This window comes from Anopheles moucheti, chromosome 3 (genome assembly GCF_943734755.1).
Source record: "Anopheles moucheti chromosome 3, idAnoMoucSN_F20_07, whole genome shotgun sequence".
Classification (NCBI taxonomy): Eukaryota; Metazoa; Arthropoda; class Insecta; order Diptera; family Culicidae; genus Anopheles; species Anopheles moucheti.
The window spans coordinates 17,486,702-17,512,419 of NC_069141.1; the positions used below are offsets into that span (position 1 = coordinate 17,486,702).

At 44.5% G+C, this 25,718-nt stretch overlaps 2 protein-coding genes across 2 annotated transcripts in view; one reads left to right on the forward strand and one right to left on the reverse strand.

Moving 5' to 3' along the window:
* Positions 1 to 25,718, reverse strand: part of LOC128304586 (angiotensin-converting enzyme) — a 62,133-nt gene that overhangs the window by 26,458 nt on the left and 9,957 nt on the right. The gene's annotated exons all lie outside the window — the stretch shown is intronic.
* Positions 11,844 to 13,595, forward strand: LOC128304590 (skin secretory protein xP2-like). Its single transcript, XM_053041792.1, has 2 exons — positions 11,844 to 11,855; positions 12,540 to 13,595. The coding sequence occupies exons 1-2, from the start codon at positions 11,844 to 11,846 to the stop codon at positions 13,593 to 13,595; spliced, it is 1,068 nt and encodes a 355-aa protein (XP_052897752.1).

Here is a 25,718-nt window from a genome sequence, read left to right on the forward strand (position 1 = left end):
TGGAGCCTGTTTTTCCGTACATGTGGCGGCAGTGTGGCCGTAAACGAGTTTTGCTTTGTTCTTCCCGTTCACCCCGTGTGCAGTGCATCCGTGTTAAACCACCCACTGCCCATCATCATCCACAACTGAGTAAAAGGATGTCGATGCTAGCGAATTTGCTTGAATTCACAGCACCGTGCCCGGTGGAGGTTTGCTGGATCATTTCTGCCCGATCGTTATTACGTTCCGAGGTTCCCTCGCTCGATAAATTGCCATCCACGTATATTTTTTATCGTCCATATATACGTGTGATGTCGGTTTCGTTGTGCTGCCGTTTCAATTGATTATTTATTGAGCTCACGCGTAACGCGATGTGGGTTTGGTATTTTAGGGGTGGTACAGTGGTGCTGCTGATAGCATTAAGTTGCAGTAGTTGCAAGGCTTTTCCTGGCAAACTAGTTCGTCCATCGCCGTAGCCCAAGGCCATCATGATCGCTTGTCCGGGGCGGACAGTGAAAGCAACTAAACTTCTTTTCGTGTCTGAAGCGGATTCATGTTACTCTTTTTAGAAAGGGTTAATTTAATTTTAAATTTTGTTGACATTTGGCCGCCCTTTCTACACCCTTTTCGTACCGCCACGAATAACATTCGTCTCACCATGTTTTGCCTTTTTTAAACCTATTTTTAAAAATAATTTATCTTTTGACGATGAAGGTTATTGGGGTATTTTTAGTGAAACTAAAGAAAATTAATGTTTTATGCAAGAAAGCTTCTTCCTTTGGAGTAGATGTGGGCTTACCGCATTCTAAGTTGCTTATCAATTTCTCTGAATTCTATAAGCAATTTAATTTAAACACGGTTTTTGATCTGTTATTCCTGAAGTACCTCATGATTTCTTTAATACCACAGTCCTTAAAATGTTTTTGGTACCTTTTAAAAATCATTAAACCTATATAGCTGCTAAAACTCGGTACGTTATGCGATTTACTCTACCTAAAAGACCTTATTCATTATGTCTGGGTAAGGATCCGGAGGTGTATTGGACTTCTAGACGTATTCCTCGTCCATTCCTGCTTGTATATTTCGATGTTTCTTTTTTGTGGTTTGATCTTCTTGTTTTTGGTAATTTTAATGGAGTATTCTATTCTTAGCTTATTTTCAAGCCTTCTAATGTATTGGAGATGTTTTAGTATGTGACTACTACGCTTAAGTCACTCACAAGTGACAGGAGATCGCCATCTGACGTGCGCGAAATCTCACACTCTCTGTCTTCTACGTGCCTTCGCGGAGACTTCCTCTTCGTGCAATATATTTTATCAATTGTAACAGTAGCTTTCAATTGTAGAAAGAAATGTTGTATTAGTAACACAACATAATGACCTTCTAGATGCTAATTGAGTAATAGTTCTTTATTGCTGTCCTTGATTAAATCTTCTGCATTTTTGAATATCGATTTATATTTTTTTAATACAATTGCTTGAATGGACTGAATTGATAAATTATTTGCGATTCGTAACATATATAAAAAGTGCGTGTCGTGAAGTATTATATAATCCCTATGTCGGCTGTGTCAATAAGCAAATAAGAATAAATTCTCTAGCACAACACATAATTAACCGTTTGCCGTACGTTTTCCTTTATTTCCACACCGACCGAGTCGCACCCGCACGAGATGTTTCGTGCTGATGCGTGTGCCGTACTGCATCGTCATGTGCTATTTACTAACCCACCTGCACACATGGCAACACAAACGCACCAGAGACACTTGGAAAACGAAGGAAAACACCCATAAACCACCGTCGATTGCGAGCGCGGCAAAAAGTGAAAAAATGCACCTGTAACAAAACAAAATCACCCACTCCCCCGCTCGTTCGAATGCGCAGGGGAGGGTGGAGTAATAAAATGCCAATAAATTAATTTACCACTGCCGCGGTCTAAGCGGTTCCGTCCGCGACGCGACGGAAAAGATGAACGACGCCCCGGTTGTGCGGGATGGCGATCGTGCCATGAAATGTTGTCTCATTAGCTAACAAGTTTCTGCGTCAAGGGTGTTTGTGCGAATGATATTTTCGTCGGGTAGAGTGGATCTATTTGATTTTTTATTTTTCCGATCGTGGTTTTGCGGGCAGACCTGATCTGTTTCATTCGCTATTTCCGATGAATAGCGGTACGGAGCAGTTTTGAAAACACCGGACGTATTCCGCCGTTACAATGCTTCCGTTTTCCGGCACGATCGTAGCCTTCGTACGGTTCGGATCGAAAGAGAAAAGATCACATCCTTCTACTTTTGAAGTGGCCTCCAACGGGTTGAAAAATATTTTTCTCATTCAACGATCAGCGAAGGAAATGTAAATAAATCGAAAAAATTATATCAGATCGACACGTTGTAGATGGTCATAAACACACTCTCTTGCAATTATGGAGTGGTGATGAGCCAACAGAAAGGGAGAAGAAAACAGAACCACACAACACAACAAACCTTTAATTGGATTAATAGACAATATGTGTAAAATGTGCATGAAATTAGCTCACGCAGACTGGCATAGTATGGCACAACATAATACAAACAGCACGAGTCAGTGAATCACATAAACTAATGACGACCGAACAGTGGCAAAACTGTGGCAATCGGACCCCAGTGCCGCAGAGAAGCCACAAACGGGTCGCCTTTTATGTGGTGTGCCACCAAAGCACCACAAAACAGCTGCCGAATGCTCCCATTTCGTGTCGGCAATGTACCGTCCATATGCATACGCGTACATCTGCTTTGTCGGTACTCCCCCCGGCATGTGGGTACTGTGTGGGAAAGGAGGGAGTAGGGAGGTTTCGCATAAAATCTGCCCGCTCACCTGTAAGGTCGCCACAATGTACTTTTCCCTTGTACGGAAAAGGTTTTCACCCGCAAGCCATCTCGCATCTGGAGCGACTTCTCGCATCTGAAGCGATTGTTTGTGAGAGTTGGTTCGCGTTTTTTTTTTGGTTTTTTGCTTCACCTACGCACACGTTCTGCATTCCGATGGATGCACCCGAAGCAGACGTTGGCAGATCGAGTGAAACTGCACCCTCTGTTTCCAAACCCTTTTTCCTCAATGGTTTCACTTTCCGCGAAGGGTACGATTGAAAAATCGCATCTGGGTAACACGGACACACACACACTGACTGAGATGTTACGATTTTGTAGCACTGATGCTGCTGCCCATTACCGTTCTTCATGAAAACAGGTGCAGAAAGGAATGTGCACCGGCAATGGGATGGGAGTAGGGGGTGAAATAACTTAAAGAGTAGCGGACTTAAAAACAAAAGTGAAGTAATAGGAGCACCCGAGCGGCAATGGGATTGGCCGGCTCCCGCAGGGTACGCACGCATCGGCGGACGTGGAATGGGGTGGAACGTGGCAAACGAGAGCGAAAGTTATGTTGCGTCGTTACCCGTTTGCAGCCGTGCCGCGGCTGTGTCGCGTACGTGCAACGACGACGCCGCCAACGTCATCGATCGGTTTGGCGGGGTTGCCTAATTGCGAGTGCCGAGAGTGCCAAGGTTAGCGGACGCGGCTTTTGGTCGGATGGATCCAATTGGGCGCTACTAATGTGTCGCAGTGGATCGAATGTCAGGTGCTTTCGCTTAGATGGCGTGCCGTGCTGTTTGACCGATTGATCGTTTCTTTGTCTTCAATGTGTTGTCTTTTTTTGTGGAGTTCAAGTATGGTTTGTTTTTAATTTGGACCGATATCTTCGGTCCAATGTAATGAATTAGTGAACCACAGCAGTCAATTTAATATGTTCTAATGTCCAGTTAGCAACGAAGTCTTGAGGATCTTTCTTTAATGAGCGATGTAAAACATGGAATCTTAAAAGTAAGAAATATTTCACACATACTTCTTCATGCTCTCAATAGAGCACTAATTTAATGTCAATAAACCCGATAATGATCACTAAAAAATACAGAAATGACCCTCAACAAACGAATCCTTCGAGGATGTGCTCAAATTGTTTAGTAAAAGGATTGAAGAAGATCTAAAGAGATGAGGAATTGAAACTGAACAACTGAATCACGGTGTGCATTCAAATTTCGATCAGAAGTTGTGATCTTATAGAATAGAATTGAAGTCACTGAGAGTTCTGCAATACGTTAAATCCATATAAGAATAAATAAAAACTTTACTAGCAACCGTACAACAAGAATGTCCATTCTTTCTTCTTCTAAAGAAACTAATCTTCTTCTTCATCGACACAACAACCTAAGGGGGTCTAGGTCTGACATTTCTGGCTTTCTTTGACTATATTCACTCGTATACGGATAATTAGTCCTGCGTACGAAGGATTGGTCCGGATGGGATTTTGGACGGGTTCTATCGTGTAAAGACCTGCGCCACTACCAATACACTACCGAGTCGTCATAAGATACTAATAATAACCTGAAATATTGTGTTCCAACTAAGCAAAGATCAAAGATCTTTGCTGTTTTGCTCATAAGATTGAAGCAAAACCTCATCGGTCTCCAATTTAAAAATCGCATAACCTCAAATATATCAGTAATACTTAACTAGTCCCACATATGAGTGTAGCCATTAAATACACTAGCTAATGGGAGTACTTCAAGAGAACAGTTTCAAAGCACTGTGTACAATGAAGGGTCATACAAACCAATCGTCGAAACTCGCGAATCAGACCATGCCAGACCACGACAAATCATTGCCTTAATTGGTAGGTGTAAAAACATAATTCTTAACCCCAAACTACCAACCTGAAGCACCATTCCACGATGACGATTATTGTCGCGCACGCATTTCCTCACTAAACAAACAACCTTACCGTCGAGTCAAGTGCATTGCGGTAATTAAGCTTAAAATCGTTTCTTCGTTTAAACGATGTCACGTCGACCTCATCGAAACCGCGACAACCCTCACACTATCCTTTCGCTTGTAATCGAGTTGTACTCGCTTCCCGTACATCCCAACCCCCCCGACGATCCTCCCGACTCACGTTACGCAATTGAAAATGCAGCTTTTATGCGCTCGCGCGAGTCCTTGAGTTGCATCGCAAAAAGAGAGGAAATCAAGAGATCGACAGTTAGAGATCGGAGCGGACCGAAAAGAAAAATGGAGTAGCTGTTGCTTTCATCCCGCGATCCAACCATACCGGACACAACAGGATGGCGGTAGGCAAATAAATGATTCCCAGCGTGTTGGCGATTGAATTGGCGACACCAAACGTTACGAAAGTTCGGCCGGGTTCTGGCTTTCTGGATTAAAAAGAAAAGCCTCCATTCAATGCAATGGTGCACGATTTGCGAAGAAGGTCAACGGTGCAGTTTGTTTTCATCTCGACAACACTTCTATTCATCCGGCGCCATAGAAAAATGTGCTGCTGCGTGTGTTTGGGATCGTGCAATAGGAAAGAGAATGCGATTCGATTTATGTAATGAAAGGCCTCTTGTCAAGTCCACCCTGATGTGTATCGCATTGTCCAGCGCGGTCGTTTGGTGCATTTTTCTCGACCTCCTAGCGATTGGACGACGACGCCGTCAAACAGTTACCAAAAGGGGTGGGTTGTGCCCAGTTCCTAATAAATATGTTTTACAGATCACCGTTAGGTGGGAAACAAATGTTAAATAAGCTATAAAGCGAATCGTTTCAAGAGGTGCAGTATAATTAAGTCGGGGTGATAGTAAGGAATGGGTTTGGGTTTGCCTCTTTAACATGTAGTTACGGGGTAATAGTTTTTCTGTGAGAAATGTACCAGCATAATATTCAATAAGTCGTTTAGACTAGTTTTCGGCATTAAAATTGCATTTCCTGTAAGTCGTAATGGCGGTTGGAAAATCTGTTCGATCGATTGATGCCAACCTTCACGGTGTGCTACTGCTGTCACCAACGACAATGACTCTATCCGCCCCCCAGTTAAACATCTTTAATGCAACTGTTGAATCTAAAATTCATATTGCTCGTTGCAGACCCGTAGAACAAGCTCTACTGCGTTACTTCATCGGCAGCCTTACTGGAGGCCCAAAAAATTAAATCAACATGTAACAGAAAACTACTTCCTTATGTCAGTGCAGCGACGATTCGCACTTTTTTCGTTTCTTCTGCCGACGGATGTGGCTGACGGATAGTACACCGAGATTAGGCATACTTTGGGGTAGGTTTTTACGATCCCCCGAGACGATGGCCCTGAAAACGTTCTCAGCGAACCATGAAGAGATTCCAACCGTTAACTATTGCTTTGTTTGCTTTAACGTTCTACCAGACCAGTGGAGGAGTGAGTTATTATTAAATGACAATAAGCCATTAACACCATACGAGAGTTCTTTTCCGGGCATGAAATTTGGAATTCTTTTAGATTCATTTTTCAAACAAACTGCTTTCCATAGACATGGTTAGTACATAAATCAATTTTATCGAACCATCCCTCTTCCACAAAACTGCTCAACCGTATCCGCTGAATGATGAACACAACGTCTCAATTAGTAATCATGACACAATTTTCACTCACCCTCTAACCACATCGTTTGTTTGCTTCGCTTTTTTTTTCTTCCCCGTCCACGTCCCTTATGCCGTCCACTCTTCCGCCCTTCCGTCATCGTTGAGGAAATCTGGGCCGTTGTGAAAGGAAAAGTAAACTCCCAAAGCGCATTGGATTAATTTAATCCACCACTGTTGAGGGCTTCCTTTAGGGAGAAGCGTACCTCCTCAACCGGAATGCATGCCGCGCACTGCGGTAGCAGTTGCAACGATGCAAATGCACCGCACTCTTTCCCCGCACCCGTATTGCACACATTTGCGCCAGCCAAAGGACGTCCCTGCTTCGGGTAATTAGTTCGACTTTTGCCGTGACCGTCATCGTGGAAGGAAGGCGCACGGAATGGTTGATGGTGAGGAAAAAAATGTTGCACCTGCTGCTGCACGGACCCCAACAACGGGGTCCGCGATCGTCGCAAAAGCGCGATTATGTCATCCCGTACCGGTAAAGCTTCAATCCTTCGAAACTGGTGGGCTGCCTGTGGTGAGCGGGACAGAGCAATAGCACCCTTGATTAGCTGACGGACGGGGCATAGGCAACGGCCGTGTGTGGGGTGAGAGTGAAATGGTTGGAAAAATGGTTGGAAAATCAATGAAATTAACACGGTTCAAACCGCGCACGAAAAACCTGAAACAACTGAAGGCAAACGCAGGCAAACGCAGGCCGTGCGGGCGGCGATTGGTGCTGATGGCGATGACGATAGGAAGAATGATTGATGGAGCGCACACGCTCGGGAGTTTATTTATTTATTTCGTTTTTCCTTCATTTTTCCGCCTGCCTGTGCGGTTTTCCGCGCGCGCGATGCCTTTAAACGTGGCTTTTCATTCGTCGTCGAAACGTGCCAAGCCACATTCGCCACATCGTGGCGGTGAATGTGAACCGTAAAAAAAACATTTCCACTGGAAATTAAACCACCGGTGCGCGGAATCAATTTGAAGATGTTTGCCTAATTTATGCAACACGGCTAGGAGTTGGGTTATACTTTGTTTGCTTTTCGACGAACAGGTATAGAGTGGAGCGTTTTTATTGAAAAAATACTATCTTTACATTCGGTTCCATAACGAAAAAATCAGACCTGCAGCTTCTAAAGGTGTAATAAGCACTTGAAATATGGAGAAAAAGTCCTTGCCAACCATATTACCGACCCGTCGTAATAATATCGACATGCTCGCCACCTTGACACATGCCATTTTTTAGCCCAAGTAACAATCTTAACTACGCTGACCCACTTTGACCGGTGGGTTCGTGCTTGTGCGATCGATTGAATCTTCCATCACCATCACCCGAAAGCATCCGTGATGCGATCGTCACGATCGCATTTGGTGGCAAATGGATCAGTGGCATCTGGGCAAGAAAAAAAAGGGGGTACCCTTCCGTTCAGATTCCATGCCGATCGCAAAACTCCGATTGACATCTACCGCAGTCAGGATGGGACACTCGGACGGGCTTGTTCCATACCTGGGATCCAATTCCCCGGCGACATCAAGCGAAAGTGGAGCCATAAAGTGTACCACAACAAGTGCCATTACACGACCAATACTCCTGCTTACCCTCGGTGGCCTTGATGAATCATTCGACAAGCCCCGAGTCCGGACGGCTTTTAGGGTTTAATATTGTTTTCCTTTATTTATATTACGCACCCCGGTCGGTCCGGTACCATTATCGATAGCTGATAATTGAATTGAATTTTATTGAAATGCTCCACACACGTTGCTGTAGAAAGCTGAGACACCCGGTCGGGGTAATGCCACACCAGCGCGTGGTGACCAATCGTAAAAGTGGGCCCGACCGGTCCGGTCGATACTTTCTTATCGTTTTGGGGCGCTCGGTTCACAAAAAAACTTCTCCTCAATTACGCGAAGTCGGAAGAAAATCGGCTCCGATTACCCGACCCAACGTTGGTTTCGGGGTTCGTCGCTTCTGTGGCTGCGCAAGTCGAGTGATATGCGCTGTGGGCATTGAGCGGGTCGCCTGCCTGTTGAGGAAATTGTACGCAGCAACCGTACTCGTAACGCAGTGCCCGGAATGGGGCGAAACGTACGGGGAATGTTGTTGTTTTTCCTCGCACGGTTGTTGTTTTTCTTCTCTCCACTACCGTCCTTAGCTTTTGGTGGTTATGTGGGCTTCGGGTAGGCACCCATATGGCACTTCACACGCGATGTTAACTGCCCGCTGTCCAGAGCAGAGTGGTGGAATTTGTACGCACCGTTTCGTGTGGTGCCGTTTTTCCTTGGTGGAGAGAATTTTCCCACCCTGTGCTGAGCACGGCACCCCTTCGCGGGTGTGGTGACGATACCGATTCCGGGTTTTTTTTGTGGTGCTGGTCATCCACGTTAGCGTAACCCCGCGTTGTTACAATTGAACCGTACGAACATCGGCAATGGGACGCGACGTAAATTCATCAATTATGTACCACTTATGAGACTCCTTTTGTTTTGTTTCGTGGATAGATTTCCGGTTACGACCCGCACCAAACTGGGTTGTTCAGATGGGTAACAGGTAGGGATAAAGTAAACCGTACTGGAGCTTCACATAAATCTAGATCACTTGATAAACAGCTCTGGCGATCTTCTTTACAGACCAGAGCATTGCATTGTAGCTACAGAATTTATTCTTATTCTCAACCTGTGATACACCGTTCGTGCCCCTGAAACACATTCTCAGATTTACTTCCTCTTCCGCTTTGCTGAGACAATGGTGCGGAGATATTAAAAAACCACCGGTGGGTGGAATTAATTCGCCACTTTATGTCTAGACCGTAGCGTCTCTCGGTGATACATTTTCGGCTAAACAAAATTGAGCTACCAAACAGAAGGGCCCTAAACCTGGAACCGGATTATACATTGAACGGTTTTATTTGTTGCTTGTTTTTTGGGTGGAGGGTTTTAATTTAACCATTTTTCACACACTAAAACATTTCTTGTTGGTAATTTAAAATTTGGTTTGCGGGTTTAACAGCGCATTGTTGGTGCCTAAACACAAGCGACGAGTGATGCAATCGATCGTTTGTGGTCAAGCCTTCTACTAAGACGCTTTGCTCATCCCATCCTGGTGCAGCTGCCATGTGGAATACTTTCATAGGTTCCGTACTAAAAGATCACGTCGCTATACAAACAAGTTGGTAATTCCACCGGGATGATTATTGTGCGCATTTGTGCGCAACAAAATAAGAAATTTAATAATGGCCACGTGTTAACTCAAATACCGGACCGATTAAATCACACCAAAAACAATTATTAACCAACGCTTTGCACCGACAAATAATCGTCCGTCTTGCAACAATGCCAAAGCAAGCCGAACATTTTATTTTCCATTTTCGAAGTCGTTTCGGATGATGACCAAATCTAAAGCTTCTCCTTGTAGCTCACATCCAAACCCGCGAAGGTCACTGTGCGTTTTCTTCTTGAAATCGGTAGACCTGTCGGTACCCCTTCACGGCTGCCGAACGAGAAAAAAAAAACACTGGATTCCGAGCTGGGCTTTAATGTGCAAACCGGCAAACAAGGGATATGTCGCAACTCCCATCTCGTAGTCCGTTTCTAACCGCTTGGACCATTCCCGTTCGGCTAGACAATTTCTGTGTTTTTGTCCACCATGTTGGTTGAGCATTTTCGTGCTCCACCGTGTCCGACGTACCTTCTGCGCGTCCTCCATCTCGTTACGCTCCACGCAGGATTATGCTCCTCCGTTCCGCCTGCATCCCCGCGACGGCGGTGCCCACATGCAGCGAAGGAAAAAGAGAGCTAACGGTTGGCGCCTTGCGTGACCTTGCGGCTGGGTGGTGATCTGATGTTTTGCAGCACGATCACGATGGTGACGCGCATTGATGGCGCTTTTCCTAACGCACCACACACACACACACCGGTACGGTGGAAGTACGGCCGAAGTGACACGAAAAACACGATGCTTTAAGCAGGACGTGATTTCTAATTTTCCAAACACCTCCATCGAATCCGGCACGTACGAGGACCGACTATAATGCAAGCAGACAACAAACAAACAAAGAAAAACACCAACGCCTTCTGATGGAAATGTGAACGAAAGTCATGCCTGTCCGGCGAGACGTCCAATTGAGCGAAATTGGCAACGCACTATCTTAAAACACGGGGCCAAACATCTGCGGTTAGCTAATGAGTGGCCAGATTATCGGCACTGCGTAACATTAACGCGATGTTTTCGTGCACTTGTACCGACATGTGTCAGCGTCGGGAATCGTCACAGCGGTTACGCTCATGGCTACGTGATGGTCGTTTATCATGCCGCACCGGATTGCAGCATGGCGATACAGTTTTGGGCCACGCGGGGACACGATCGTCAAGGATTTTTAATTAGCCTTTTTGAGAGGGGTCCGAAGTCATAATTTTGGTCATGAATTGAGGATAAACGAGGGAAGCGTTTAAGTGTAATAGCAACTTTAGTTATTCGACTACTGAAAAGGTGAGAAATGCTTCACTAAATCATTGCCCTCAATCCTTTTTTGAAAGGATTTTATATACCTGTATCAGCTTGATCGCTTAAATTATCGGTACGGAGGAGATATTTCTTGACTTTTTCAATAAAAACTGACATTTTATAATGTTTACCACGCAAGTCTATTTGTAAACAACAAATTCTAGCAATGTATGAAATTCATTCATCTTTTTCACGATGTGCAGACCATGAAGTACACTTCCGCTATTTTCAAACATCCGTCCCAAGTCCCAACTCCACCCCACTGCGGGCACAAAGAAATTAGCAAAACTAGCATAGGAACAAATTTTGCAACATGAGATCCAAGCAACCACAACAATCTTCCTCGCATAATGCATCCGACCTTCGAATGATTTCCGAAAAAGCGCATCGCACAACGAAACGGTTCAACGAACGGTCACAAAAACTAGGGAAGTACAGTGAAGCGTACCGGGGCATTCTACCATCGGGTGGCTACAACAATCTGAAAGCTCCACACGCATATGTTTAGGGGTTGGTGTTTGCAGGCTTCCCAAATAGGACTCACCACTCACGAAATGCCCTACCACGCTGAGTAACCGGTGCACTAGGGCACACGAAAAGCTGTAAGGTCTCTTGCAAACTTGCCACTCGCAACACTTGAGCCCCCCCTATTGGGGAGTTACTTGAATACTCCCTCGAGGGAGGGGGATACCGGGGCCCGGTCGAGCGAATCGCGAGTTGCTGGTAGGGGACCGGCTGCGACCGAAGCGCGAGTGTGAGCGAGTGAAAAGTGTATCATAAAGTGGCTTTTGTATAAAAGACGTTTGCGACCCACCGACATCATCCAGTATCTTTTTGGACTCTGGTATTCCAGTATCCACCGTACAGTGCAGTACAGTTTGTAAGCGTATCACAATGAAGTCTCTGGTACGTGAAGATGAGTTTGATTTTTCCTTAGGTTTATACAGTGGTTTCATCCTGCCAAGCAAATAAAACGGGCGAACAGATCAGTGTGCATAGTGATCGTGCTTCGGTTTTCGGTGATCAGGACATTGGAATACGAACATTAAGTGAAACGCTCACCAGCGACGGATGTGTTTGAAGTTCATCATCACGCATTATAACTACCGTGTGGATCGTGCACCAAGAAACTTCGCCCACAAATTGTGCGCTGGAAGTTATGCGTTCATTTGCATGCAAACTGCAACGTTGGACGATTGGCACGAGTTCCGCGACTGGAAACTTGGTGAAACGTGTTTTTGTCTCCTTCGAGGAGGTGGAGGCAACCACTCCTTTGCCTCCTTTGATCAAGTTACGTTAGCTTGATCATCGTAGTTCATTTTTTTTGTTACTGCCGTTGTGCGAACTGCATCGTGACAAGTGAAAACGAGTCCACCCCGCTGGGAAAACGTGGGGATCGGTGGCTTGAATCACTTCCGCCTCGTTAATCGATGGGAAGTTAATGGAAATGATAACGGGGCGAAGGGAAATTGATCCCGACGTACGATCCGATCCGTTCAGAACCACTTTCGATGATATCTCACTGCGCTTCGCATACATGTAACTCAACACATAACGCGTAATGTTTGCATTCGTTTTCCCCTTTCGCAGGTGTTGTTGGGTTTGACCACCCTGCTGGTCTTGAGTTCAGCGGCCGAACAGAAGCAGCAGGCGGCGGCCGAAGAAGCGAAACTAGCGGAGCAGGGTGAAAAGCGCCATGATAAGCGTGGGCTGTTCGAGCACGACTTTGGCGGGCATGACTTTGGTGGACATCATTTCGAATCGTACGGCCATGGGCATCATCATGTGGATTTCCATCCACATCACGAGAAGACACTGACCGTCGTGAAGAAGGTCCCGGTCCCATACCCAGTGGAGAAGCACATCCCAGTGCCTGTGGAGAAGCACATCCCCGTCCCGGTGAAGGTTGGAGTGCCGAAGCCTTACCCAGTGTACAAGACCGTCCACTACCCAGTCAAGGAGATCGTCAAGGTGCCCGTGCACGTTCCGGCTCCGTACCCGGTGGAGAAGAAGGTCCCCTACCCGGTCCATGTTCCGTACGATCGTCCCGTCCCGGTGAAGGTGTACGTGCCCGCTCCTTACCCAGTGGAGAAGAAGGTCCCGGTCCCGGTGAAGGTCCATGTCCCAGCTCCTTACCCAGTGGAGAAGAAGATCCATGTCCCTGTCAAGGTTCCGGTCCATGTTGAGAAGCCGTACCCGGTGGAGAAGATCGTCCACTACCCGGTCCATGTTCCAGTCGATCGCCCAGTCCCGGTCCATGTCGAGAAGCCAGTGCCAGTCCCGGTGGAGAAGCCAGTGCCGTATGAGGTCATCAAGAAGGTCCCATACCCAGTGCATGTCCCGTACGATCGTCCAGTGCCGGTGCACGTTGAGAAGCCAGTGCCAGTCCCGGTGAAGGTCCCAGTCCCACAGCCCTACCCAGTGTACAAGCACATCCCGTACCCAGTGGAGAAGCACGTCCCATACCCCGTGAAGGTCCCGGTCGAACGTCCGGTCCCATACACCGTGGAGAAGCACGTCCCTTATGAGGTCGAGAAGCCAGTGCCGTACCCGGTCAAGGTCCCGGTCCATGTGCCAGTGCACCATCATCACGAGGAGTACCACCACGATCATGTTGAGCTTGACCTGCACCATCACCATCACTAGAGATAAACGTATTAGCATTGTGATAACCATAGGAATACCTTTTCCCCTCCTTCCTTTACGACAAGAAATCTCCTCCCCCACGACGACTCCCATTACCTCCGGTTAATGCCCGTTATGTAATAGCTAAGTGAATCCAACAGGACCAATGCCCACAATTCACACCACAACGCCCCACACACACAGAAGACACGCGGTAGGAGCATTACGACAAACAAACAAACAAACACACGAACAATAGTTTTACTCACTCGATGAGTGGTATCGATCGTCGATTTCAGCTCGATTGATAAGCATAATGTTAGTGGTTAGGCGATACGCAATATCGCATGCGGCCAAAACCTCGGCCCCCGAGAGAAAGCTGATGAAACATGTCATAATTTCTTCTTCGTAAAGTCTCACATAAAACTTTTGAATGCGGAAACTGCAAAAACCAGAGCAAAACGCGGTCAAAAACGAAACGAAACCAACAATCGAAACCACGGCCGATTGCGTTTTGGCACTTTGGATTGTTAGGATTATTGCCCGAAAGAGTGAAGAGAGTGTGGAACTATGGTCGAAAAGACTTAACTAATATGATGAACCACGATGAAAGCGGAAGAAATACAAAACGAAAAGTTGAATTACAAAAAAAAGAAGAAAATAAAATCATTGTTGAAACCAAATAATCCCTCCCGTGTGTATTGTTATTTTAATCTTTTTGACGAAAAATTATGCTAATCTTTGAAATAGAGTTGTGAGCGAATGGGTTGCTTTTCATTATTGCTTGTTATGAGACAACGGCGGATGAGATAATTTTGTGTTAAAGAAATTTCTTTTCCCTTTGCTGCGTAAGCTTCGCTAAATCAAACTGAGTTCGTTTGCGTACAATCTAGCAACAGTGAGCTAAGATAGACAACATCACAACATATATTAAGCAAGAATGTTATAAATGCCTGCCATCTCCCAACATACGCCAATTTCCTGCCAGCACACACGGCTTGATCCTTGCACTCGCGATTGGTTCACCATTTAGCTCCACTTAAATGTATGATCGACGGATTACATGCACGATCCAGCGGTTGAAGAAATGTTGAGCAATCCTAACCCACAGACCTTGCACCATCAACCGCAAACCGACGGAAGGCACACAAGCGCATGCAGAAAACCATACGTTCTCGTGCAGTGTTTTTCGATCCAGTTTCCTTCGATCTCCGCCAACGATCGCAATTAACCGTCACTAGCTTGGTTGCGCTAGCATTTCCTTTCCGTTCGCCATATGCGCACTAGAACCGTGCTCGATCAGCACCCGATGTCGTAACACATTCCCAACACAGCCGTCTCCGGTTCGCTGCGGTGGCCAGGTGCCTTTCCGAGGTCCGGCTGACTTCGGCCCAAGCATGTGTGGTTTGTCTCACGATTCTAGCGTACTGTTGAAATATGGCTTCCTGGCGATCGCGGCAGGCTCACCGCACGATTTACACGGCGTCGACCAAAGCGCCGTGACATATCGCAGAACGCCGAGAAGCCTTCGGCTTGCTTCTGCGTGCTTTCCACAGCCATGGAGTGGTCGACGATCGATTCCTTTCGATTTCATCCGTAAGGGAAAACAATGTCTATTCTTAACCATTTGTCCCACCAGCAGCAGTGTGCGCTCGGAGGGTAACATCGAAGAATTTCAATGTTCCAGTTTGCGACAGCAATCGTTTGAAAGGCTTTGGGATTAGAACGTGACCGTATCGTTGCTGGACGATCTTTACATGAAGCGATTGAAAGAAAAAGTGAAGTAGCAATGTTGCCTTGATGAGAAACTGGTTCATCTTGTTCTGACGGTTGCCATACATTAGATGCACGGTGAAGATTAATTAAAGCTTTAAAGAAGTAGAGCTACTGGACACCTAACTGAGCATTAGTCGCAATTATCATGTAACTGTTTCCAAAGCATAATAAATTAACAACGCATTTTAGTTCTAATGATGTTCTAATGATCGCGATTAAAGTCACTTGAGTATTTTAAACCTCTGAAGTAAACTTTAAAAATATTTGTTTTTTGAAAAAGATCGAAATTGCTGGTTGCAATTAATTTTTTACTAAGTTTAATTAGAAGAAAAACTAATTAATTTAAACTTTATAACTTTCACGAAGATATCCGTGAGTAAACATTGCTTTCTATAACAGATTTTGCTCCACACGTGCTTAAATTCAAATCATGAAATGTGTTGAAATATTTCAATGAAACCTGGTGTGAAATATTTCAATATCATAACTTCATTTTGCATACTTTCAGGCTGAGTAACGCCATGCAGCACAATGTTTAGTACAATGTACAGTGTTGTGCATATCATCAGCTTTTCTATTAATTAAGACGAGCTTGAGCTCCATTTGTCCAAAATAAAAAAAAAAACTAATAGCTAAGTAATTAAATAATTCACACTAATAAGATAATAAAAACCAAGAAAACATAAAAATATTAACACTCATAACCCTTACTCGTGCAAGATACGATCGATATAAATAATGTCGAACTTTTCTAAAATGAATAAAGTAAAATATATCGTTGATAATCAAAAAGAGAAACAATGCAACAATTTAATAACAACATAATTAATTTGAATCGATGCATTGCTATAGTTTGGTAGAACAATTTTGTTGTTATCTATTTATCTGAAATTTTATCTTTATATAGCTTTTGACTTAATTTTAATCCATAGTGAATATTCCGCACGTGTTCAGCTCCTAGATTTTGAAATCAATTTTTTAACCATCTTTCAAAATTATTGAACCATGCAATTAAAATGCACTAATAATTTACATTAAATCATTATTAATTAACATTAAATCAAAGTTAAAAATTTTAAAATGTTTGTGCTACATTCAGGCCTAATTCCTCTATTTATACACCATTTTATTCGTGTTTAAAAGAAGGGAGCATTGCTGCCGTACACTTAGCCAGAAAGGTGAAGAAGGAGACATGCATCACAGTGTTGAGGAGAATTCCCAAGCTCACGCTCTCCGTCACAACACCAGTGCTGCATGCGATCATATTTACTTATGATCGCTCGTTCGGTAATTGCATAATTTATGAACACAGCCGCAAGTTTGTATGTGCTGAAGAGCCTTATGTGTGCCGGATGGCTCGGTGCTAGGGGAGCCGATTGATTGATGCGAGTTATTTAGAGGATTGGTGTCATTATTACGGATACCGCATTACCTTGAAGCCGACAGGACGCGATCAGTTTAGAGGAAAGAGTAGTTTCTTCGTGGCCCATTTTGATCGATTGCTCTCAATCGATCCGATCTGCATATGAAAAAGGGCTAAGGGTTTAAGCGGGATTGTTGGGACTTGTCTGTACCGGAGAGCGGTTTTGTTTCAGCTATTACTGTCGCACCGTTACATACTCACAATATCAATAATACCGTGATTGGATGCAAAAACTTCACTCGAACCACGAACCACGGGATGAAAGTGAATGAACGGGAGAAAGATCGCGATGGCGAGCATTACCGCGCACACACATACAGCCCGTGCAGTGGGGCAGAGTGTTTTGTTCGTGGTGGTAATAATAGTTGCATTCGCACACACAACACAACAAAAAACCGGGGCGCCATCAGCCATCACGCCGCACCACCCATGCTCACCATCCCAGACCGAAACGATCGCACAATTCGCGTTCGGGGTGGTTTGGCGGATGATATAAGCGAACATTTAGAAGAGCACATAATTGACTGTATCTCGCAGCCAGGTTTGCCTGCCGGAGTCTCGCAGATTGGGCGACACTAATCGATGCGAGGTCGGTGCGCTGTGTTTGCACCCAGAAAAGGATTACGAACTGTGAGGGGTTTGCAAGTACACCGAACAGGAGCCGATCGGTCCAAAAACGGTCTGCTACCAGTTCGCATTTCCACCTGGGGTTTTGTTTCACACCCGATCGTTCTGTGCGAATCGGGGTCGATCTGTGCGGCTAGGATTCCCGGGGAGAAGTAATCGATGGTATGGCGCTACTGCACCTTTCTCGGTGCATTGTGTGGACGTGTGTCGCAATGGGGCCGGCGTGTGCAGCGTGAAAGAAAATGCAACGAATCGAGAACGGTTACGGGTGTAAAATTTTCTTTTTACCATTAAGAATCTTGTTTGGCGATTTAGCTCTCGGTCGCTCGCATGCTGCAATAAACGGCCTCCAACGGGTTCAATCGGGTGGGCTTTATGGGCTAGATTTGCGAAGCGGCCAATAAATGGCCACCCGGGACGGGTTCGCAGTTCGCGAATCGTTAGATAATTTTGTGTATGATCTCCGGGCGGCCCGGTGTCTGCCTTATGTAATGTTGCTCCTGCACAAACGTGCGCAAGTACAGACCCGGTGTGTATGCATACCCTGGCGCTTGATGCACACTCGAGCGTAAATGACGTGCGGTAGGCGGTTTGTGAGAGCGAAAAAAAAGGATGCAGCATGGATGCGTGAGAAAAGGCATACAATGTCACTCAACCGATGGTGGGAATAGGATTGTGAAACATTCGTGAACTCGTTCACTAATTGGATTGAGGGAAAATAATAAGTAGCTTTTTCTGCTGGTTTGAATTAATTCTCTCGTTGTTACCAAAATTGCAACAAATGATTTAAAAAAAAATTAAATTATTTGGAAACTTTCATAAAGTCCGTAACATGTTCAAAGGGCCTATTATTTTATTATTTGTTTTAAACAAAAGAAGAAGTTTAAGATATTGTTATACATAATGCTCTTCGAAGGGCTAAAATATTTTTATTAACATTTTTTTAACAAACAAATAGCCACTTACGAAAAATTCGCTTTTCCGATACGAATAATCCTCGCATAACTTAAGTAAATTATAATACAATTTCCATCATGTCTTCAAATGATTCTTGACATTTAATTAACAAAATTTCATTGCAACATTTATTGTATGTAACTGTGTTCTTCAAAGTATTATTTCAATCTCGAGAAACATGTGGCATTATAGTTATGTTACCTACTGTACACCGTCTCCGAAAGGAGTTATAAATTGTCCAGACAATTGTCCGATAAAACTGCAAACATATATGATGCAATGACGCTCGTCTTTATCCGCACGGCCACATATTGTTCGATAAGCAGCACAGACCCACAGCAGGAAATTCGAAAATGTGCGAAAATACCCCACCCATCCAACATTACGTGCACCCGACTGCGCACGCTATTCGCATTTCGTTCGATCATGCATCGTGGCCTCATTTCAATCGCCGAAAGGCGTTCGATCGAAGTCCAATACATTTTCCTGCTAGCTACCTGGTGCCTGTTACTACTAACGACCGAAATGCCACCTCACTTGGTGTTATTTTCCCATAAACATTCACCCTCTGACGATTGATGTGACCGACAAGATACGACGCTTTTCTTCGGGAAAATTGAAAAATTTTCTGCCTCATAAAAAGTTTTCCCGTACTGTTTGTCCGTAAAGCGACTAATTAATTCGATCGTTGGAGGGAATTTCACCAAAGTTTGATTGAAAGAGAGAAAAAAAAAAGTAATAGACATCGATTTCCTGTCAGTTTTGCACCATCCTCGTTACGCACAAGCGGCCAAAATAATATTGCACCGTTGGGGAATGTTTCGATGTTCGCTTTTCTTTCGATTTCGACGTTTGGTTTAATTTATTACACCGTTGCAGCACCAGCGATAAAAAAATGGGTGGTCGAAACAGTGCCCAACCGAGTAGACCAGACCATTTTACGTACCATAAAGGCAGCCACTAAATCGAAAATCGGTCTACTACCAACCCCACCAACACCGCCAAGTGATGCTATCCATCCGGCGGAGCATCTTTTTCCAAGTGTCCGTCCAAGGTGCACAGAAAGAAAATGAAGTTACACCGTCGGTGTAGCCGAGAAGGAGGAAAACTAATAAATTTAATTGACTTGCGTTGCGTGGCAAGGTGCTTACATCAGGTACGAAAAGTGCTTCGACAATTTGTGCGATATAATCGTACAGACTACTCGTGGCGATATCAAATAAGAGAAGAAAGACGGGTACAAAATACATTAAGTTCGAAAAATGCACTCATCGGAGGCGAAAGGTTTCTTTTCACGTCGGTTGGCAAGGGATGTCCATGCAGAAGCCAAAAGGCCGAACGAAGAAGAGTCACTAATTCATGCGAACAATTCAATGCTGTCCGTGGTGTACCGATGAATCTTGAGGCATCTAACAGTGCGGCAGCAGCGGCAACAGCAAATCGCTCAACCGTAGCAAGTGAAATTTTCCGACGACCTCGCTCAAGGAGAGACTTCTGGCTGACCTATAATCTGCCGGTTAGCCTTTTGAGGATATACAATTTATTTTTGCCACGCTTTGCCATCGATTAGATACAGAAACAGCTTTATTTTCGCAATACTTTACGAAGAGACTTACAAAAATGATTTGATCTGCAATGAAATCTTCTACGACACGATGATGAAAAAGGTTAAATATTATCCGCTCTCATGTCTTAACGGTATGCAGAACAGTACGTATTTACTGAGATGCTTCCACCATGTCAGCTGAGGCAGGAGGTGTTGTTTTTTTCTCTCCTCTCACTCGTGTTGGTCATTGTTTTATGTAATCATAGAGGTAGAAATTCGGTCGCTCCATGACGGTATGGACGGAAAATGAAACTGAGCGGAAACCACATTACCCAATCTTCGGCCAGCGCACGTGTGCTTCGATTCGAAATGTATGAAATGCATCCGCAGCAGGGACACTGATCGTAAACAAAAGTGCTACATTTCACTCATCGATTAGATGTCCGCTCAAGGCTGACTTCAGAATGAAGGACATTCGGTCAGAGGAAATGTCCAACACGAATGGTGTCGGTGTTGTATCGAAACAAAGAAAAACAAATCAACTAACATCTGGTACGATCAGTTTTTCAAACAAACAAAAGCATTCGATGAGTTCGGTTCGATGGAATTGAATGGTTTGCGGAGGATGAACATCACACCACGCAAACCCGGCGGCTGCCCTATTCTTTCTGGTGTTGTTGCAAAACTGTTCACCTCCCCAAAACGCTGTCAATCATCGATCGCCACGCCACGATGCTACAAACCACTAATCCCGCTTGTTTACGTAAGCCCTAATAATAGTAAACATTGGTCCCAACCCCCCGGCCCAATGTCCAAACGAAAGACTTCAATGAGCGCAACACATCCCTAAAGCGACGAACCCGCCCTGAATTCATCACCGTGTGCCAAACCAATGGTTCCATTTCATGCCATTGCTCCAAATACCGATCGACCCAGTTTTTGTTTTCTATCTCATCAGCAAGCCCTCCGAACGCTCCCGCTTTTTCGGGTGGGGAGCAAGGTGTTGCCGGACTGTTGCTGTAAACTTTGCAAACCTCTCGTCGCTCTCTGCGCGACGTCTATCTATGGGACGGTTGTTTTTATGCTGTAGACAACCCACCTTAGCGCTTAGCGCCATGTCTCCGCCTGACCGCTTCAAATTCACCTCCCACTGGGGGCGGGCGAGTGGGTGCCTGAGGGCTTAGCAGCATCTCCCACAGTTAAAACGATGCCCATGCGACATGGCTTTAGTTTCACGGGCTTCGGATCGGGGACGATCGGTTGCGTCCCGGTCCCTTCCGGTCCTACATCGTTTACATCGAATCGACGTGAGGTTAATAACTTGAAGGGATTGCGATGCCAAAGGGCAAAACATAACGATCAAACTAATGCTACAAAACTGTAGAGGACAAAAAACACTTTCAAGAGTAGAACTAATAAATTTACTTACGTCCAAATATTTCAAGCCACAGACAGAGAGACTCCTCCTTCCAAGCTTAGATTATGAAGTTGCATGGCACATGTGCGTTTTTTTTTTCGCTCTTCTACCGGCCTACCATGAAAAGTGAAAGCATGGCAGGTCAACGCCATTTGGCCAAGTTACCTAGTGTCCGGCTTGGCAGTACCCTGCGTGCCCTGCCACTTTGGCGCATGTTCATTATGACTTCATGAGGTGGTTCACTCTTCACGTGCCTTCGCTAGCACCCTGGCCCAACATGAGGCTGACCTACCGGTGGCCGGTGGTAGCATAATGTGTGCCATCGTGGTGTTTAATTTTTTGCATTATTTTCTCCTCCGTTGGCCCATCAACCTCGAAAACCCGCAATGATCTTCATGACCGATCCGAAAGGGAGATGAAGAGAGCAACATCAAGCAGCTACAAAATAATGCAAGAAGTAAATACACGCGTGCGCGAACGCTACTAACACGATTACGATAGCCGTGTGGCTACCATGCTGCGTGCCCACCAGGACGGATGGGAATGGTAAAACCATTAGCCACGGAGAGTTTCTGGCCGGTAGGGAGAAAGGTAGGGTTGTAAAAGAAGAGGAAAAGTGCAGAAGCAAAAACGCAATAACAGCGTAGTGATGGTGAAAAAAAAAATAAACGAAAAGGAAAAACGCTACGGCATTGTTGCATAATAAAAATCTATCATCAAGACCGTATAACCTATATCTAGCTAATTAATCGTACAGGGAGACGGCGAGAGAGCGAGAGCGAGTGAACAAGAATAAGAGAAGATAGAAACAGTCACAGACGAAAACAAAAATTGTATGCCCAATGTATGCAATCGGGTAAATTGGAAAAATTTATGCTGCTGCACAAATAAGCAAAACGGACGCAGCGCACACACCGAGCTTCATTAGACCGACCACAATGCGCATCTTTCGGCAGCTAAATTGTCCAATTTTATCTCCCCATTAGGTCGGCTTCACACCTTCAATTGTTGGGGATGATATGGGAAGGGGAAACTAGTGCAGCTATTGTTCTGCAATGCAGTAGGCCGGGGGTACGCTGTGCCTTTGCGTTTTAATTCCGCACTTTAGCTGTCATCATATGCAGCTAATTGGTGGAAGATTTTGATGCTGATTTGACACCCAATCGTACGGGTTTGCATTATGTTGGCATGTTGGGGTGTGTAACCCAAAACTCACAAACCCGCGCATTACCATTGGTTACGCATGTTCGGGTTCTTGCTTGCTTGATTGTAATTGTTGATGACTACATGGACAAGAAATAGTAATTACAGCAAACGGCCGTACTGTTAGGTACGCTGAAAAGTTACTTTCAGAGACGACTACTCTAAAAAAGACATTTTTGTGTATAAAGAAAGTAAATTATTGAAGATATTTGTCTAAAATTTAAGATTTCCGATAATTTCAGAAAAAATATAATTAATTTTGAAACATAGTAATGTAATCAATAGGTTTAGGTACTTATTGGACGTGGTCTTTTAAAAGATTTTTTTTTTATTTCTTCAGGAACGGCGTATTGCTAAAAGAAATTTTATAAAATATATAGAATATATCAGTTATATATCTTTGTATCTCCTCTTAAAGAGAGCTTTTGAAAATTATAATAAGAAAATATTGAATAAGCTTTAATAATAAGCCCTTTAATAAGCCTTTAAATTATTTATCACTTGAAAACATCAAACATTTAAATCAAATAAAGTTGATCCTTTGCATTCAGACATTTCTAAGTTATTTCAAAAATATAACGTTATTTAAGAAATAATTGTATCAGAAACTATATAAATGTGATTGTATAACCACAAAGATTGGCTAAAACACATCCGATACTCCGTTACCAATGCAATGAATTACTCGTTAATAAAGTGCTTTCAATGCGATATCTCTACAAGCGATCTCGTCTAAAACCCCGCAAAACGTTCTTAAAAACCTAACACAGCAGCAAAAAAAAGTGGCTACTCCACGGCAACCAATTTCCAAGATTGCATTCATTTGTGTTCACCCAAGGTACATGTTAAATCTGACCACAAGCTACCCTACCGTTGCGTCCACGTGAAGGCCTTTCCAAGGGGCGAGGAATTTTCCTCCATACACCGCCCAGCCAGCAGCGAACACACAATAGTAATTATGATGATTTATGTGACACCTTCGTGTGATGGGCAGCCGAAGTAGTGGAAACAGCTTGCCAGTCATGTTTTGTTGGTGCGAGTCTCGTGCACTTATGCAGCTGGGTGCAACATGAATGTCGCCTCCCCATCGGGAACATCGGTGAGGTAATCGAATCAATTAAACATTTATTCTGCTCGGCATGTCACGCCGAGAGCGTGTCGGTTGTTGTACCCAAAGTCAGCGAACTGTAACACTCGAAAAGTATATAAATTTGAAGCTTAGATATGTATTATGAGATGAAGATGTCTATCAACACCCAAAGGAGTCCTGGCTTCTACACGGAGATAACCGTACGTCGGTGTAACCTTATGTGTGTTGTATCACATCGATGGTTAACAGCGTGGGGTGCGATAATGTTACCAACCGATTTGGATGGTGAATTACGTGACGATGCTTATGGTAAATCGCACATAAAGCTCTACAGTCATGTATTACCGATCGGCACACACGTTCACCTCAAAATTGCGCACCCAGTCCAGCCAAAATCAATTACGCTCTTGCTGCTCATACATTAGCAATAATGCTCGTTTTGCGAACTAGATCATTACTAAACTTCCGCGGGATTTAGCCATCCCGTGTACTAGCATGAGGTCCGGTTCGTTGACACGCGCTGGGTGGAAAAATAACCCAAACCAACGGACCCAGCCAACGCCGAAGCTACGCACACACAACAGTGGCGGAAAAATTGTTACCAGTTTGCCAATTTTTGCCGATTTGTTTTTCGTCATCTTCCTTTCCACAAAGTGAATCCACCACTACCTTCGCGCTGTTTCCTATGTACTTACGATCGTAGCCTTTTTTTTGTTGTCTTGTTGTTTCAGACACCTTATGTACCGCCGGCACGATCGACAAATCGATTGCATACTGGCAGGCTTTTGGTCGCATCAGTGCGGTACGGGGATTGCGCTTTTTCTCTTCATTGTTGTACCTTTCGCTGGACCTCCATTTGCACGGCGATAGAGCGGAAAGAAAGAGAGAAGTTACATTTACTTCGCCCTTGCTATGATGATCGAGCACGCCGTAAAAACCAACATTTTGCGTTAGATTTCCCACTATCTTAGCCCGTTTTCTTTTGGCCTCGCGTCACATCGCGTACATCGGTTGCTTCTGCTTGTTGTTTCTATTTGCGCAACGAACTGGTCACATTTATTTTCCACCCATTGAATTTATATATTTCAGCAACGGCATAACCACATTTACATTTACTTCGTTCTTTTCCGGTGTTCTTTTTTCCCCCCCAGCGTCTAATTGCCGGTTCGATAGGCACTGCTCGTTGTGGTTAGCTGGCAAAACTTTACGCGCAGCTCGAAATTACTCCCGAAATGAGTGATTTTCATCAAACTGTGTGTAGCGTCTACGTGTCGGAGACGATCTTGATCGAAAGCTACGATTGCATTGAACGCACTGCTACGCTTTTTCGGGTCGGGGAGTGTCGGCCAGGGGGTTTTTTTTCCTAACCAGCTCGGATTGGTTTCGGAAGGCCGTTGGCTCATCACTTAGGAAAGCAATAGAATTCATAATCCGGATGCGCTCGGCCGAGGCAAAGATCTCACCGCAGGCAGGAGGCGAAAAAGGATGACGAAAAGAAAGAAAACTGTTTGACGCAACCATTAAATGTAATCAATGCCCGCAGCCGGAAAATGAGAATTTCCCCCCCTATAAAGAGGAAGATTTTAATCAAAACCCACAAAATGAAATGCATTGCAAACTCGCATTTAATTGACTAAACATCATTTCCATCCTGTTTTATAGGGCTTTTCTCATCGTACTTGATTTGCTTAATGTTTTGTTTTGTGCAAATGATTTATTTTGGGGTTTCCCATCCCGAATTTAATTTATTTAAGGGTCATGTAAAGGATATTGAATGATTGAGGAGGTGTTTTTTTTGTCTCTCCCTCCTATCAATCGTCTAATAGTTCCTAATTACTAATTATCCGCTATCAAATCATTGCCGATTAATTATACCGGTAGATCACAGCGAATATGCCCCAATCATCCCTGCAGGCAGGAAGACACTTGCATATGGTTCGATTCACCACCGCGGAGTGCAACACAGCAAACCACACACCATTACACCTTTCATCTGTTACACCTGTAACAAACTGCACTGTGCCGTCACAATGGGCCCGGCCCCGGGAGCCTTACGCGACCGCTCTATTGGATCGGAAAACTTTATGCATACAGCATGGTTACGA